Raw genomic sequence first — 18859 nt, 5'->3', positions numbered from 1 at the left:
GTGATTAGCTTGATATATAGTAAACATATGTGATGAAGTGGAGACTTTGATAATTTCTTGTAAGTATTGAGTATGGACTTGTTTGGATGTATAGAATGTGGTACCAATGAGGGTACATTGGTTAGGCACTTAGGATGGCTGTTTTGGCTTATTTTGAGTATGTTTAATCATGTTTTCAGTAGGTTAAATGAGTGGTGAGTTGGTTTCTTAATGTCCAAGCAAATGCAAATTGTTAAACTTGAGTTTTAAGGTACATAAAGGTACACACGGCCTGGGACACGGTTTGTCACACAGTTGTGTGTCACACACAGGCAACACATATGGGCATGTGCCCTGAACGTGTTGAAAAATTGTATAGAAGCAATTTCCGCACGGCTTGCGACACGGCAGTATGAGATTAATTCGAGAGGTATACGGCCCAAGCACACAGGCATGTGAAATAGCACACGAGCGTGTAAGATAGCCACACGCCCATGTCAAGAGCTACACGGCCGTGTGACCCAAGTCAATGAGTTACACAAGCAGAGACACGGGCTGAGACATGACCATGTGTCCCAACTTCGAAAGTCACACGGTCTAGGATGTTTCATATGGCCTGGCCACACGGTCGTGTGTCCCTTATTACTAGGTATTTTTGAAATTTGCCCTAAACTTTCAAAATTATTTCAAATTAGCCCCTGTTTGTTCTTAGAATATTTTTAGAGTCCTATAAACTCGTATTTAGGACTATATGAGTATTTTTACTGTGATTTTGAATGAAATAGCAAACCTAAGCTAGGTGAAGTAGGTCGTTCTACTAATATCATCAAAGGTAGTAGTTGTTGGAGTATGGTTCAATACTCTTATTATGCATCAAACTTCTAGCTTTCTAAAGAGGATAAATTATGATAAGAGTGTATACAGTGGAAGACCAAATTTAGCATTGCATACTATGATACATTATTCAATTATATAAGACATTACATTATTCAATTATATAAGAAATTAATATGAAAGTATTAAATTGGCATGATCTACCCATGTATAATATAATGTTCATTGTTAACTTACAAAAATGCTTAGGATATAATTAAATGTTTTTATTGGTTGTAATGCTCGTGACCTTAATTCGAGGACGGAGAGGGGTTAAGGGTGTTACATGTTTATTATTTTCTTTTATTCCCCTTTTAACATAAAATCTAAAGAGGCCTCTTATCAATTAGTCCAAAAAGTTTTTTCTACCAAAAATTATTTTTGTAACAAAGTTTATTCCAACCGGAAATACTGTAGCAAATACCCATTTTCGTAGTTAATCTTTTTTATATTTTTTTGTAATTAATTATTTTTATGTTATTTAGGTAAAAAACCCTAAAATAATATGAGGACAAACCAAAAATCATGAGCGTATACCAAAAAACATTAGAGTATACCAAAACATATGAGAGGCTACTTGAAAACATAACGAGGTACCTATGAGAAGATATAAAAAATTTGAGATTATACCAAAAAACATGAGGATTACCAAAAAGTATGAGCAAATACCAAAATTGTGAGGGATTACCATAAAAACATGAAGAAATACTAAAAAATTGATGGGTAACTAGAAAACATGAGGGAATACAAAAAAAATATGAGGATATACCAAAACTTGAGATATACTAATTTTCGGTTCATATTAAAATTTTGTTAATTTATTTTAATTTTAATTTTTAAAATTATTATTAAATTTAATCTATCAATTTCAATATTTTAACATAGAATTATATCTTTTACAAAATTTTAATTTTGAAACCATACCAACAAATATGAAGGTATATAGAAAAAGAGGGATTGCAAAAATATCTAAGAGAGTACCGATAAACATGGGATTAATACATAAGAGAGTATCGATTTTTAATTTAAAAATTATGAAATAATATCAAATTTTATGAGGAAGTATTAAAATATATAAGAAATTACCAAAAGTTTGTTGAGAAATGTCAAAAGTATAAGATAGTATTAGAGGTGTTCACGAGTCGGGTTCGGGTCCAATTAAAATTTAGGCTTGAGTCCGACTTGAAAAATGGGCTTAAAATTTTATCCAAGTTCGACTTGGAGAAAAATGTTAAAATCTAGGTCCGACTCAGCTCATATTAAGTTTTTATATTTTTTATATAATTTTTAAAAATATAATACATCAAAATACTAAAAATAATAAAATAAATATTTCCCAATAAATTGAAAATAAATTTTAAAAATATGCATGCTTAAATAATAATAAGATATGTATAACTTAACAAGTAAATATCTCTAAAATAATAATAAAATTAACAATAAAACAATAATTATACAATAATAACAAAATAACAAAATAGTAGAAGATAATAGTGAAATAGTAGTAAAATAATAAAAACAAGAAAATAACAAAAAAGAGTAAAAAATGATATTCAAGTGGGCAGAGTCAAAAAATTTTATCTAAAGCCAGACTCGTTTTCTAAATAAGTTTTAATTTTTTGCCTAAATCTATTTTTTGATTTTATATTTTTATCTAAATCTTTTTACTTTTTTGTATAATTTTTAAATTGAGCCAGGTAACCCAATAATGAATAGGTTTAGATAGTATCAAGGAGAAAATAAAAAAAATTTATGGTAGTATATTTATTTTTAACTTGTAACTTGATGAAGGGCTAAAAGTTGATCTTAAGGCTGTGTTGTTTTAGTTGTTGTTGTTTTTTTTTTCTTTTTTTTTTCAGAGCTCACAGCAGAACTGCCCAAAAAACATGGTGCGTGCGATAGGCATGAATTAAAAGACGTATTTTTGGCCGACAATAACGAACCCCAAAACTATCTTCATTATTATCTCTATGTTCTCTACTCCTTTTTCTACTTAAAAATACATAAAATAAATAGTAAAATAACATAATAAAACAACAAATCACCCAAAGGCCAAAACCTTCCCATCCCAGACCAAATTTTGATGTAAGAACATCATTCATTCTTTTTTAGTAAGAACATCCCATCTCTCCTTTTTTTTTTGTTTATTTTATTTTATTGCAATCAATTTCCTTTTATCTTTATGTTCGATCATTTTCTTCTGGCTTGTCTTCGTACATGTTTTTATTTCTTTTTTTTTTTCCTGGAAAAATCGGAACTTTTGTATGAAATGTTCCTATTTTGTTGGTGGGTTTTGATGGTTTTGGGTTTTTTTTTCAGTTCATATCGTATTTTAGATATGATTTAATCATATTTTAGGGTTTTTTTTTGGGTTATTGTGGTTCATTGGTTTGTTTGGAAGTAAGTTTCTTTTATGATTTCTGGGAATATTTGTTCTAAATTCCATTTCTTTTTAGGGTTTCTCTGGGGTCTTCTATTATATTTTAGGTTTTTTAAGGCGGTTTGTTTGGAAGTAGGTTTAGTAAATCCTGTGAATATTTGCTTCTATGATAAAAGAAAAGTAATGTTTGCTAGTCTGCTTGTAAGTTTATTTCCATGATTTTAGGAATACCCTTTTCTCCAATTAGTATATTGTCTTTAGGTTTCCAATGATTTTTATTCATTTTTGTTTCTGAGAAAGGAAAACATAAGAAAATAACAGCAATAATTTGATAATTTCACAGTTGAATGCAAATATAGCATGTCCCGTTTGCAACTGGAGGATTTCTATTACATGGCTGAAGATATCATTGATGATATGGATGAAGACGACTATGGTAGAGCTGGTGGAGACATGGATGCCCATGAATATGACATGGTTTGTTTTTCATTTTGGTTATATGTATTTATTTGTATATTTTTGTTAGTTTTAGTTTATTTTAGAATTAATGATGAAATTAATCACTTTCAAGCTATAATTTGACCATTTGACCATTTGAGCAGCTGACCAAGGTGACTGATACATCTTCTGGTCAAGCACGGAAGGGGAAGGACATTCAGGGAATTCCATGGGAAAGATTGAACATAACCAGGGAAGATTATAGATTGACAAGGCTTGAACATTATAAGAATTATGAGAATATCCCGGCCTCTGGTGATGCTGTTGACAAGGTTTGTTTCTTCTACGATCTCTAAACAAGATAGTTTGTCCTAAAGAGACTATCATTTGAGTTGTATGTAATTGGTAATTTTTTTATAGGAATGCAAACAGATGGAAAAAGGTGGGAACTACTATGAGTTCTTCCACAACACTAGATTAGTTAAGCCGACAATCCTCCATTTTCAGGTTTGTTGGTTAGAAAGTGTGTTATTATTTTGTTATTTTCATTTATATTTTCCATTTGAAGATGTTGATTTTGGTGTCAAAGTATGTTGTTATTGGATTTGTTTTTCCTTTTAGAAGGTGATATATCTTTAATGTGTTTAATCATTCGAAGACTAATCTTCTCATCATTTGTCTTGGTTCAGTTGTGTGCTCAGGCAATTATAAATGTACCCGATTTTGTTCTTTGGTATTGAGTGTGTTACTCAGTATTGTCATTCCTCATGTATGGATTGTCATATTTACGCCTTTGAACCTGTAACTCTGTGTGTGTGCATGCTCACATGTCAGGGTGTTCGTTTTAAGTTTTATTTTCTAGGTCTCATTTTTTCTCTCCAGTACATCCACATTATTTTTGTCATTGTACAGGTAATAGCTCTGCAGTAAAAAGTCCAAGTTAGTCCAAGATTTGGCTTAGAAGTTTAATACATACTGCAATTGTTGAATTCACTATACAAAGAGGACCTTATAAAAACTATTGATAACAGGACAACAATACATATATTTCTTTGTCCATTCATTGTTTGGTAAAATGATTCTTGAAGCCGGCAATTACTAATTTGAGATTAAAGGCTTAGGTATATATATGTGTATATATGGATATATGTGTTTTAGTGCGTGGACACATATAGGTGCATCTACGGATGCATCAGTTTTTAAATACTGTTCAAACTTCTGAATTTTGATTATTGACAAGTTTTTAAGGTTTGCTTTTCTTATTGAGGGAAAATTTTAAAGTTGCTAAGATCGACCTAACATAGTTTCTCTATCCTAGTAAGTTGTGGAGCTTATTTAGTGCTCCTACCTTAAGAGGCAGTTTAGGGTTGTCAAATAGTATTTGGATCTTGCTTGCTGCTTGTATTGGACCTGAGTGTTGGCAGTCGTTATGAGTAATGCTTTTTGAGTTCTATGCTATAGGTTCTTATTTGACTAGAGGTAACCTCTCTCCCCCACTGATATCTTCATCTATTAAAAACCAAAATTTTGTCCAGAAATTAAATTTCTCGCTGTTCACATGGTTTTTTCATTGCTCATTAACACTTCCAAACCATAATTCAATATTATGTACAATGATGACTGTATACCTGCTATATCTTCTGTAAAATAATCCCAAAGCTCATTCTGCTTCTATTTGCGTGCTGTTGAACTTTTAGGTGACACTAAGAATCAATCTCATTTGATATATCATTTTGTTTGATACACTTAATCCCTCAAATATCACTGAAAACTATCCTTTAAATCCATAATATATCACATTGATTACTGTATATCTTTTGTGACATTCTTGTATTATAGACTGAAAATGTCCAATAGTGGAAAGGCAGGAATTCATTATTTCTATACATTTACATCTAAGTTCCAGTATCTCTAGTTTGGATGCATATCTGTTGCACTATATTCTGTTTCTGAAGGTTTATTATTACACATGGCATTTGAGCAAGACACTTTTTTTGTATCTTGAAGTTTGAGTAATAAATCTATAGTGCTGTGATTTATATATTTGTTGTCTCTAGGTTGGAGAAGTATCTATTGCTTTTTATTTGGTTATTATATGTGTATATAGACACTTGTTATCTGAGCTTCAATAACCTGTTTTGGAATGAATTTGCAGCTTCGAAACTTGGTTTGGGCTACTTCAAAGCACGATGTTTACCTTATGTCCAATTATTCAGTTATGCATTGGTCATCATTGTCATGTCATCTCTCTGAGATCCTTAATTTCTCCGGGCACGTGGCACCTACTGAGGTATCAAAGTTGTACTTGTTGGCCATAACACTTCTCATCTCTTTTTCTTATTGGCATGAGTGATTTTGAAGATAGCTATTTATTTTAGTAATTATGGTCTACTGTTATCTCCTAACTTATATTGCCATGTAACTAGAAACATCCGGGAAGTTTATTAGAAGGTTTTACACAAACCCAAATAAGTACACTGGCGGTCAAAGACAATTTTATGGTTGCAGGAGGTTTCCAAGGAGAGCTTACTTTTAAGGTATGTTAATATTTGCATAACCTTTGCCCTGTATTTGCTAATCTGCTGCTTATGAGGTGGAAAGTATGTTGTGCCAAATCTTCTTTTCTTTGAAACACCTATGTCCGATGCATATTCAGATATGGGTATGGAGATATGACCCTCCCAAGGACCCCCAAGTACACACTTTAAAAGAATTGAACATGCTTGTATCCAACAATCAAATCCCGATCCAAGTAACTTAGTGTGGAACATGCTATCTCGTTTTTACGTTTTCATGTTTGTGATGGGGAGAGAGGCAGTGTGCGTGTGTGTAAGAGTGGCTCTTAGTTCATTTCATTGCCCAGCTGAGATAATTCCTTGGAGTCTTGGTTTAAATGTAATATCAACTGCCTTCGACAGTTTGAGCACATACAATTTGTAGGTTCTATTTCTACAATTTCACTTTTCCTGTGTCTGCAGCACTTGGACAGAAAAGGGGTAGCATTTTGTACGCGAACAACCTATGACGATAATGCAATTACAAATGCTATTGAGATATACGACAGCTTGAGGTAGCATGATATTGCTGATTGTTTGTTTGACTGGGAAAATATATATTGAATAAAATATAGATTGAATTTCAAAATTGTTTTGCAGGGGTGGAATCAATTTTATGGCTGCCAATAATGACTGTAGCATGAGAGAATATGATACGGAGAGATTTCAGCTTCTAAACCATCTCCGTTTCCCTTGGCCAGTAAATGTAAGCCCATCAAATCTCTACTATTTGACTACTTTCTTAATTCAGCTGTTCTTTCTTGTCTCTCTGAATGGTCTATTTTATATCTGTAAGTTTTAAAGAGATGCAATGGTGCAAGGATAGTTGTATGGTCATTCACTGTAATAAATTTCTTCACGTAGTGGAGAAGTATGGTGAATTTGACTTATTGGGTTTGTGCTTCAAAGGAAAAAGAGATCGTTGCTTCATAAATGGAGAAAGCGAATCTTAATCATTTGACATTTTATTGATTACCTTAATATTCAATTACATGATGGAACTTGTTTGTTCTGATGCAGCATACATCAGTCAGCCCTGACCGAAGGCTTATTACTGTTGTTGGAGATAGCTTGGATGGGTTGCTTGTGGATTTGCAAAACGGAAAGGTAAATAAAAAATCTCATTCGATTAGATCTGCACAAGTGCCTTGGTGCAACATTAAGCAGAAAAAGAAGAATTATTGTGGTTACTGAATCACATTGTCTTTGGTTTCAGACTGTAGCCACGGTGGTAGGTCATCTAGATTACTCCTTTGCATCTGCATGGCACCCAGATGGGCGCATATTTGCCACTGGAAATCAGGATAAGACTTGCCGTGTGTGGGACGTTCGAAACCTCTCAAGGCCAGTTGCAACTCTCAAAGGAAACTTGGGTGCCATACGATCAATCCGCTTTTCATCCGATGGTCAATTCATGGTGGCTGCTGAACCAGCAGATTTCGTTCACGTGTATAGTACACGTGCTGATTATGAGAAAAGACAAGAGATTGACTTCTTTGGGGAGATTTCGGGAGTATCTCTGAGTCCAGACGATGAATCTTTGTATATAGGAATATGGGACAGAACGTATGCAAGTTTGCTGCAATACAACAAAAGACACACGTATGCATACTTAGATTCTTACTTGTGATAATGTTAAACTGCGTGCTGTTGTAGTTATGGAGCCCTCTTTTGTGTTCTGTTTTGTTTGTGTAGGGTGATTTGAATGAAGATCAAATATTCTATGACAGTAGAATAAGTGTATGTTGTGTTAGAACTTTGCTAGAAAGGTGCATGTACAGTACAACCTCATCCTTTAAATCATATGCTATTTGTATGATTGATTTTCTGTTCTTAAATGTAAGTTAATAATAGAGTAAAATTAACTTGCTTGGATATTCAGAAGCGGCTGTCTGCCGGTTTTTCACGCCCTTTCTCTTTCTCTTCCACTCCCTGCCATTCCATTCTTCAGTTTGCTTTGCAGATTTTTGTGTGATTTGACAGATTCTGTTCTCATGCTAATATAATTATAATATTTTCTGAATTTCATGGCTATTTTTAAATTATTTTTCCAACTATTTTAAATTTAGAACTATAAATGTAATTTTTTAATTACTAATTTTATTAGCTTAATGCGGTACTTCAGCTTGTCACTTTTTTTTTAATATGATATTTGTGTTAGTTTTTGGTTCAATGTGGTCCAATATTTGTATTTAAAGGAAACAATATTAACTTTTTAGTTTAATTTGAGTTTGAATTGATTTAATGAAAATTTATAATTATCTTATGATATTAACAATTAATTTTTATCAAAACCCTAGAATTTGAATTAAATTATATTTAAATGAATTGTATTTGATTAGTTAAGTGTAAAATTAAACAAATTCACAATAACATTAAATTTATTTTATTAACAAAATAATAAAATTTTCAATAGAATAATATCAGCAATTAACTTTCATTAAATAAAATTTAAAGTCTGAATTAAATACTAAAAATTAGCACCATTACTTTTGGGTAATAATAATATATATATTCAAATATAGACACTAGATTGACCAAAAATAAGAGGTACCACATCAAAAAAGTATCAAAATCAGGTACCAAACATATATTAAACCAATTTTATTTAATTTTGGGACTAATTGAATTTAAATATAAAATTATAAATTATCATGAATATACATTTATGATTATAAATTTATTGAATTATTCATTTACCTTTTGTAAGTAAAATTTTAAAATTTAACTTCTATAATAAGTTCACTTTGATGAATTAGAGCTTTAGGTTATTCTATTAGTTTATTTCATTATTTTTTTTATATTTTTGTACATTATTTAGTTTTTATTTGATCCCATTTGGTTGTGTTTTTTTTTCTTTTCTAATCTTCCATATGTTTATGATGTTTAACTAATTTTTTTTATTTTTAAAATTTGAGAGATAGGGCTTTGTTAAACTTTGAGTTTTTTTACAATTTTTTATAATTATTTTATTATCAAATTGTTTTTTTTCCTCGGCAAAAGCAGTTTATTTCATTAATAAATAATTAAGAAAGAAAGACACTCACCACGGCCTGCAAAAACCTAAAGCCCAATATAACAACAACATTAAAATGACATGATGTCCTTAAATGATTTTCGTATTTGAATGTATATTTTAAATTTATTGATATAAATTTGATTTTTTTTCTCTGAGAACTCTTTTTCATATTCTCAATTTATATTTTATAAAATTTTATTATGTAAATAATATTTGTATAAGATTCTAAAACTCTTATACAAAAACAATGATTTTATAATCACGAATAAAATTAGATTTTGAAATGTGTAAATTGCTATATGTGGTACATCTTTCTTTGTTTACTTTTATCTTTGAAATTTTATAAAATAAAAGTAGTTTATAGTAAAACTTGTTTAAATTAAAATTCGAGATCATGTAGGACTAATAATGGGAGCATGCACTTACTCAATTAAAAATGTCTTGGCCCCAGCAATGGCAGAAGTGCATGCATGTCAAGAAGCAGTGCAATTTGTAGAAGAGATTGGTTTTCGTCGAATCACGGTGGAAGGAGATGCATTGACAGTAATAAAAAAGGTCATATCAAAAGACGAAGACCAATCAGTATTAAGCACAGTGATTAAAACAATTAAAACAAACGTCTAAAAATTTGAAGAGATAAATTTTAGATTCGTACTCAGAGAAGCAAATGCCGCGGCGCGTGGATTGGCTCAGGAAGGCAAGAGGTTTGAAACAGTCAGGTATTGGATAGAAGAGGCCCCGGAGAGAGTGGAAGAGTTGGTGACAGAGGACAGAAGGCGAATGCAGAAGGGAGGAAATGGTGGACTTATGGAGTAAAGTTGGGATGAAAAAGAAGTTACAAAGCCCGTGGAGTGTCAAATCTGAAATAGGAAAGCAATCAGGACCATAAGATGATCATCAGAATGGGATGAAAGGTTGCAAGATTTAGGTTGTCGAAATAACCACTGATTATTTCTTATGAAGACTTAGGTTTTTTGTTTGCTTTAGGATTTTCTTAATTAGGGTGAGCCAACCTTATTGGGCAATTAGGATGAGATGCCATTTATTTCTTTATCAGAGGGTGTAAAAAAAGACATTACTTATTAATAAATTAGTGGAAATTTCTATTGAATTATTTTTGTATTATTAGACGAAAAATATTTAAAAATGAATAATTATTTCAAGGTTATATAGTTTTGTCAAAACTCTACTCGAAAAATTCTGCTACTATTGGGACTCCAAAACAATTTTGATAAGTTCGAACTCTTTTTCAGTTTGTCAACTAGACAACAAGCTAAAAGACGGTATAGTAGCATTCTTAATGCAAAATGAATTGACCAACTAAGGAAATACTTAGGTTTGGAACTGGGGAAACTACATAAGAAAAAAGAAATTTTCCAAAGCTTAATTGACAAGGAGAACAATAAATTCACTTCATGAAATTCAAAGTGTTTGTCATCAGGGGCAAGGTTCAGTCTCATCAAATCTACTTTAAGGTCACTTCCCTTTTACCCCCTTTCTGTCTTCAAGGCCCCAATTACATCATTATGAAATTGATAAGATCATTTGTGTTTTTTGGTGGGGCCACAACTCTAACGATAGAAAATTTCACTTGTCATTGGGATAAAATCTGCACTCCTCTATCATAAGAAGAGTTGAGAATTCACAAGACTTACCCTTTCAATGAAGCCATTCTCTCAAAAATTGTGTAGTGTATCATGACAAATCAAATTTGTCTTCTTACAAGAATCTTAAGAGCCAAATACTACAATCATCACCCCCTTGAATATGCTAAGCCTAAATTTTTGACTCATTGGTTAGGAAAGGAATTTTTAGAGGTAGAGAATCTGCAAACAAGGAAAAGATGTCCAACTTTGGGATGGTAAAAACTGTTGGATAAGTATAAGCACAAATTCCCCCTCGTGGACACTATCAAATCACCTGCTTCTAGCATTGAAGTTTATCTTTCTGCTTCTCTCACATCAACAATTGGGATAAAAATAAATATTTAAATTTGCTCAACCACAGTCGAACCTCTATTCGTCTTAGTAGGACTCTCTCGATTCAAGGTGGTGAAAACAAAATTTTTTAGAAATTTGACTTCAATGTTTGTTTCTCTGTGAATGCGTACAATCTTCTATATTAGTTAGACATTAATACCTCTCGACCACTAGCTTCGTATAAAGCATGGACCAAACTTTGGCGACTCAAATGTCCTTATAAAATAATCATTTTCCTTTGGAAAATTTTCAAAAATTGCCTTCCAACCAGGGAACTTCTCTTGAGATGCTTTCTTAATGATAATCATTGTCCTTTCTGCAAGACCAATAAGGAAACTACAGAGCATCTCTTCCTTGATTGTAATTTTGCTAGAGTAGTTTGGCTTGATTCTCCTCTCAATTTCCATTCTGATTCCCTTCGTATTTCTTCCTTATCCAACTAGTTTCTTCATTGGCTTAGTTCAAACAACATCATATCTCTTGACTCAAGGAAATTCTACACTATTTCAACTTCTACTCTTTGGATTATTTGGAAGTCAAGGAATGAACTCATATTTCGAAATACTAATCCTACACCAACAGACACAATTAGAAGGATCCATTATCTTTATCAATTTTTTCTAAATGGTTACCCCCTTGACATTTTGCAAATTCCTCAACCAAGAACCCACGCATCTGTTACTACTTAAGGACCACTCTCCCATTAGACCCTTTCACTATGCATTGTTCATGATGGCCAAAATGATATGATTGGCAGAGCTACAATTGCTCAAGACCCCGGAGTGTGACACCCCGTACCCGATACCGTCGCCGGAGTCGGACACGAGGAGTTCACAGACTAAATTCGGTTGTCACACAGACCATTTCAACATTTCCAGACAAGCTGGCTAACTGCGTCACTGTCACTTTAAAAATCATATCTTGAGTTCCAGAACTCGAAAACCAGTTCCACAAATTTTTCCTGAAACTAGACTCATAATTCCATCTACACATTTTTTTCTAGAATTTTTGGTCAAGCCAATTAGTACAGTTTATTAGTTAAAGTCTCCCCTGTTTCAGGGTTCGACTACACTGACCTTTGTGCGTTACGACTTGGATATCTTCCTGTACAGGGCTCCAACACTTATGACGTTTGTTTCTAATGAAACTAGACTCAAAGGGGAATCTATACATATAAGGTATGACTTCTAATTGTTTCTGGATAATTTATGGTAAATTTTCAAAGTTGGAGCAGGGGATCCAGAAACCATTCTGGCCCTGTTTCGCGAAATCTTGAATATCTCTTAAAATCCGACTCATATGACCGATTCATTTCTTCCATATGAAAGTAGGTTCATCAAGGTTCAATTACATAATTTATTCACTATTTAATTCCATTCCTACTATTTTTAGTGAATTTTTCACATCCACATCACTGCTGCTGCCAGCAACTATTTTAAGGTAAACTTTACCTATTCCATGATCCTCCATGGATCAACTAAGGTTTGTCATACATTTACCCAAAAATGATCATGAATAACCATGTCAAGAGTATAACACCGAAAATAATCAGCCATGGCATATGGCCTAATGATCAATTAAACCCCAACTATTCCTCATCCAAAACTGAACATTTATGCCATTTTCGCATGGCTAAAAGGTTACATACCAAATTTCAAACAAACATAATAACCTATACATGCCGAAATGTTCTCCTAAACCAACTAAGAAGAAAGTACCAAAAGTTGCTAGCCGGTGTGATGACTTCGACGACGGTCCCGAGCACACAAAATGGATCAAGAACCTAAAAAGCAACAAGTAAGCACACCAAATGAGTACATAACTCAGTAAGTCATAAGCATTACTCTACCGTCCAACAATAATACCCATAAGGGAAAAATGAATAATACGAAAATCAAATTTTTGCAACCATAGCGAACAATGCTAAAATCTCTTAAATTTCTTTTTGGTTCGATCTCATGCCAAGTCAGCCCCAATCGATTTAGATCCATTACCTCAAATTGGGACACACGATGCACTAGATGAATTTATGCATTCACCGCACAACATCCATTTCGAAATTTGGATAATAGCTCAATCACTTACCTCGTTCATGCACAATTTATATCGACAACCGAATGCTGCACACATCGTGCTTATTATGTTCGCACACATAGTGCCATAATAAATCGCACACATAGTGCCATAGTAAATCGCACACATAGTGCAATTGAGATTCCCTCATGCTTCAATCTCCCAATCGGCACACCTAGTGCCTCATAAAGTTGAGCTCGCACACTTAGTGCCATACATCTCAAGTTTGCACACTTAGTGCCAATCTCGTCACCGTAATCACTTATTGCTCGCACACTTAGTGCCGAACCAAACTCTCTACACATTTCACTACCCCTTTTTCATTCAACAATATCATCTTTCCATACACATACATTTGTATACATTTCATCTCATTAAACACATTTGCATAGGTATTTCGATCATTTAATCAATACCAAATATATGCTTAATGACTTACCTTGTGTTGGGCAAATAATTCCAAGTCGGCTACACGCCTCTCCTTTAGGATCTTGAGCTTAAACAAATAAAGGAACTCATTCAACCGCTTTGGTACATACATTGGTATTCACATTTTAATGATCTTATGACATACGGAACAACATGGTAAAATTTTTATCTTGCTACCTTATGTTCTTGGCTATTCGGCTAATAGCCTTATGCAATTACCATGCTATCAAAAATCCAATCACACATATACATATACATATTCGTATATTAGGTAACCACCCTTACTAACTACCCATTTTAGTTGATTTTATACAATCAAAGGCAATATCATAAATGGGTATACATATATAGCCGAATGTGCTAAAATTGATCTAACATCACCTATACCCTTGATTGAATGGCCGAATACCTATACTATCAATTATAGTATCATTTTTATTCTTTCAAACACATAGTTCCCTCCCATGAACACTTGGCCGAATTTTCTTTTCTCTTCTAGCATAGCTTTAATATTTCATACACCCTATTCGGCCCTAACCATTCACTTAACTTATGTGTACAAATTCCATCTCAAAATTAAGAGTTGCAACTACAACTAGGTTACAACAATGCTCATCAATGACCGAATGTCTAAGCACAACTATACTACAAATTTATCCAACATCATTTAACTTTGCCCCTTACTATTTTTTTCTAAACATCAAATACAAAGTGATTTACATATATATTAAACCAACCTTGCTAGCACACAATATTCCTTAACCGAATGCCATAAACCCGAGCCACATATATTGTTCATCAAGGCCCTTTATTGGCCACATTCGGCACCCCCCCTTATGAACAAACCAATTTCAACCTTCAAGAAAAGTATATGTACCAAGAGCTTCAACTACTTGGCCAAATACCAAACCTCCAAACAATCAAATTTAATCCATGGAATGAATAGAACTTGAACTAATCACCTCATTTATATCTAAATTTCCAAGGATTTCAAAGTGCTTACCTCTTCCTAAGCATCAACCAAGCGAATCATGCACAAAATTTCCTTCTTCTTCCTCCTTCAAGTCACGGCAATGGAGAATAGAATGAGCATTTCTTCTCTTTTTTTTTCTTTTCCTCTTTCACTAACATTATTTTATCTCCAATAACCTAATATTTAATATAATATCTAATTAAGCATGTATATTGCCCATCAATATTCCTTCTTGGCCGCCACTATAAATAAATTGGGCAATTTGACATGCAAGTCCACCTTGAGTTAACATGCACTATTAAGCCATTTAAAATTAGCCTATCATATTTCACCATGTTTCACATTGATCCCTATTTAATAATTTCTCATACAATTGGTAAAATTAGAGAATGAAACTTCCACATGTGCATGTACACACAAAATAAATATAGAATATAACAATCAATTATTTTTTTATGACTCGGTTTTGTGGTCCCGAAACCACTTTCCGACTAGGGTCATATTAGGGCTGTCACAACTCTCCCCCACTTAAGAAATTTTCGTCCCCGAAAATCTTACCGGTAAATAGGTTTGGGTATCGCTCTCTCATAGAGTTCTCGGGTTCCCAAGTAGCTTCTTCGATCCCGTGTTTGAGCCATAACACTTTCACTAACGGAACCCTTTTGTTTCGCAACTCTTTCACTTTACGAGCTAGGATACGAATCGGTTCTTCTTCATAACTCATATCAGCTTGAATTTCGACCTCAGACGGAGTGATTACGTGTGACGGGTCGAACCTATATCGTCGAAGCATCGAGACATGGAAAACGTTGTGAATCTTTTCAAGCTCAGGGGGTAAAATTAATCGGTACGCTACTGGTCCAACTCGTTCGGACACTTCATACGGGCCGATGAACCTCGGACTCAATTTGCCCTTACGGCCAAATCTAAGCACCTTCTTCCAGGGTGAGACCTTGAGAAATACCTTGTCTCCAACCTGATATTCAATGTCTTTTCTTTTCAAATCCGCATACGACTTTTGGCGATCTGAAGCAGCTTTCAAACTTTCACGAATTACTCGAACTTTTTGCTCGGCATCTTTAACCAAATCAACCCCGAAGATTTTACTTTCACTAAGTTCAGTCCAGAATAATGGGGTACGGCATTTACGACCGTATAAAGCCTCGTAAGGCACCATCTTAATACTTGATTGAAAACTATTATTGCAAGCGAATTCAATCAAAGGTAAATACCGTTCCCATGAACCACTAAACCCAAGGATGCAACATCTCAACATATCCTCGAGTATTTGAATTATCCGTTCGGATTGACCATCGGTTTGGGGATGAAAAGCAGTGCTAAAATGCAGCTTGGTACCCAAAGCCTCTTGCAATTTCTTCCAAAATCGCGATGTAAATCTTGGGTCTCTATCCGACACGATAGAAGTAGGTACCCCATGCAATCGAACAATTTGGGAGACGTATAATTCTGCCAATTTATCAAGCGAAAAATCCGTGCGTAAGGGGATAAAGTGAGCCGACTTAGTCAGTCTATCAACAACAACCCAAATCTCATCTTTCTTACTTGCCGACACTGGCAACCCAGATACAAAATCCATCGTCACTCGATCCCATTTCCATTCAGGTATCATGATTGGCTGAAGTAATCCCGATGGCACTTGATGTTCTACTTTTACTTGTTGACATATCAAACACTTTGAAACCATTTCAGAAATGTCTCGTTTCATACCGGGCCACCAAAATTGGCGCTTCAGGTCATTGTACATTTTAGTACTACCCGGGTGGACTGACATTCGACTACTATGAGCCTCATCCAAAATCATCGAAACAAGTTCCGAATTCCTTGGAATACATAATCGACCCTTAAACGTCAAGCAATCATTGTCGTTAATCTGAAATTCTGATTCCTCATTCGAAACACATTCGGCTCGCTTAGTGACCAATTCAGCGTCGACCTTTTGAGATTCAAGTATTTGATGAATCAATAACGGTTTGGCCTCTAATTCGACTACTAGCACCTCATCGGGTGAAACGGATAGGTGAGCATCCATCGCTCTCAAAGCAAACAGTGTTTTACAACTTAAAGCATCGGCCACCACGTTGGCCTTTCCCGGGTGATAATCGATGATAAGTTCATAGTCTTTCAACAACTCAAGCCAACGTCTTTGTCGCAGATTTAAATCCCTTTGAGTCATCAAATATTTAAGACTCTTGTGGTCCGAATAAATATGACACTTTCTCCAAACAAGTAATGTCGCCATATTTTTAAGGCAAACACTATGGCTACTAATTCAAGGTCATGGGTCGGATAGTTTCTCTCATGCGGCTTTAATTGTCTCGACGCGTAAGCCACAACTCGACCTTCTTGCATCAACACACAACCTAGTCCAAGCAAGGATGCGCCTTGTAAATGACAAACTCTTTGCTGGGACTCATTGTATTTAGCACTGGGGCCTCGTTAAGCAGGTTTTTAGTCGATCGAAACTTTCTTGACACGTTCGACCACTCGAACTTAACATCTTTTGGAGTAGTTTTGTCAACGGTGCAGCTATCACCGAAAAGCCTTTTACAAATCGTCGATAGTATCCGCAAGCCCCAAAAGCTCCTAACTTCAAGTGACATTCCTTGAGGTTTCAATCGACTATGGTCGAAATTTTGTTCGGGTCCACTCGACACCGATGCGACACCACGTGCCCCAAAAAGCTAACCTCTCTCAACCAAAATTCACATTTACTGAACTTTGCGTATAACTGCTTATCTTGTAAAATTTACAGCACTAATCTCAGGTGTTTCGCATGATCGGTTTCATCTCTTGAATAGACCAAGATGTCATCAATAAACACAACTACAAACCGATCCAAATACGGTCTAAAGATCCGATTCATCAAATTCATAAATACCGCAGGGGCATTAGTGAGCCCAAACTGCATCACTAAGAATTCGTAATGACCGTACCTCGTCCTGAAAGCAGTTTTGGGTACATCCGGATCTCGAATTCGCAACTGGTAATAACCCGATCTCAAATCTATCTTTGAAAACACTGAGGCTCCTTTCAGTTGATCAAACAAATCGTCAATACGCGGTAACGGATATTTATTCTTTATCGTTACTTTATTGAGTTGACGATAGTCGATGCACAACCTCATGGTTCCGTCATTCTTTTTCACAAACAATACAGGTGCGCCCCAAGGTGAGAAACTTGGTCGGGAAAAACCTCTATCCGTCAACTCTTGCAACTGAGCTTTCAATTCCTTTAATTCCGTTGGTGCCATGTGATACGGAGCTATCAAAATTGGTGTTGTCCCAGGTACAAGCTCGATGTCAAACTCTACCTCTCGGACGGGTGGTAAACCCGGTAATTCTTCGGGAAAAACGTCCAGGTATTCACAAACCACCGGCACAGATTCGGGTTTCTTTTCTAACTCTTTGTCATCAAGTACATATGCAAGGTATGCTTCGCACCCCTTTCTCACATGTCTTTGAGCGGCCATTGAAGATATTACCGCTGGCACTCCGTTTAAATCGGTAGACTCAACTCGGACTATCTCATTATTCGCACTCCTCAAATCAATGGTTTTTTTTTTGCAGTTCACCACTGCCTCATGTACGGTGAGCCAATCCATACCAAGAATAACATCAAATTCGTCAAACGGCAAAAGCATCAGATCGGCCGGAAAACAAGATTCTCGAATTATTAGGGGCATCTCTTGCACACTTTATCAACAAGTACGTATTGACCCAAAGGGTTTGACACCGATTACGAACTCGAGAGACTCAACGGTAGAGTCTTCTTTGGATGCTAAGGTTTCACATACATATGAATGAGTAGAACCAGGGTCAATCAATGCAATCACACTAGTATCAAAGAGAGTGAAAGTACCAGTGATAACGTCGGGGGAGGATGCCTCCTCTCGTGCGTGGATGGCATATGCTCTAGCGGGAGCATGGGTCTCGGATCGAACAACCGTATCGGAAGCCCCTCTCTGATTACCACCCCTACCTCCTGAAATTCTCGGGGGCCTACCTCTAGCTGTCGTTCCACTAGGTCTTGCACCTTGCATCTTATTCTTCTCATCTAGCTCCGTGCAATCTCTAATGAAGTGGTCCCTCGAACCGCATCCGTAATAGGCTCTGTTAGTAGACTTACCCCAACATTCACCTA

The 18859-nt window shown here is 34.9% G+C and overlaps 1 protein-coding gene across 3 annotated transcripts; it reads left to right on the top strand.

Moving 5' to 3' along the window:
- Positions 1-2658: 2658 nt before the first annotated feature.
- LOC108489605 (uncharacterized WD repeat-containing protein C2A9.03-like) lies at positions 2659-8063 on the top strand. Of its 3 annotated transcripts, XM_053020043.1 has the most exons (11): positions 2659-2963; positions 3576-3709; positions 3835-4002; positions 4091-4177; positions 5826-5960; positions 6097-6207; positions 6649-6740; positions 6826-6931; positions 7246-7332; positions 7442-7827; positions 7921-8063. In XM_053020043.1, exons 2-11 carry the CDS (start codon positions 3593-3595, stop codon positions 7928-7930), a joined length of 1299 nt encoding a protein of 432 aa, XP_052876003.1. In that variant the 5' UTR covers positions 2659-2963; positions 3576-3592; the 3' UTR covers positions 7931-8063. The 3 variants fall into 3 exon arrangements, with proteins under 3 accessions (XP_052876003.1, XP_017649757.1, XP_017649756.1); XM_017794268.2 differs by having other exon boundaries at positions 2671-2937; positions 7442-8063; XM_017794267.2 differs by having other exon boundaries at positions 2674-2963; positions 7442-8063.
- The last annotated feature ends 10796 nt before the right edge of the window (positions 8064-18859 follow it).

The sequence above is a fragment of the Gossypium arboreum genome, chromosome 10 (genome assembly GCF_025698485.1).
Source record: "Gossypium arboreum isolate Shixiya-1 chromosome 10, ASM2569848v2, whole genome shotgun sequence".
Lineage (NCBI taxonomy): Eukaryota > Viridiplantae > Streptophyta > Magnoliopsida > Malvales > Malvaceae > Gossypium > Gossypium arboreum.
Note: the sequence above shows the minus strand (reverse complement) of the source record. Positions and strands in the feature narration are given on the sequence as shown.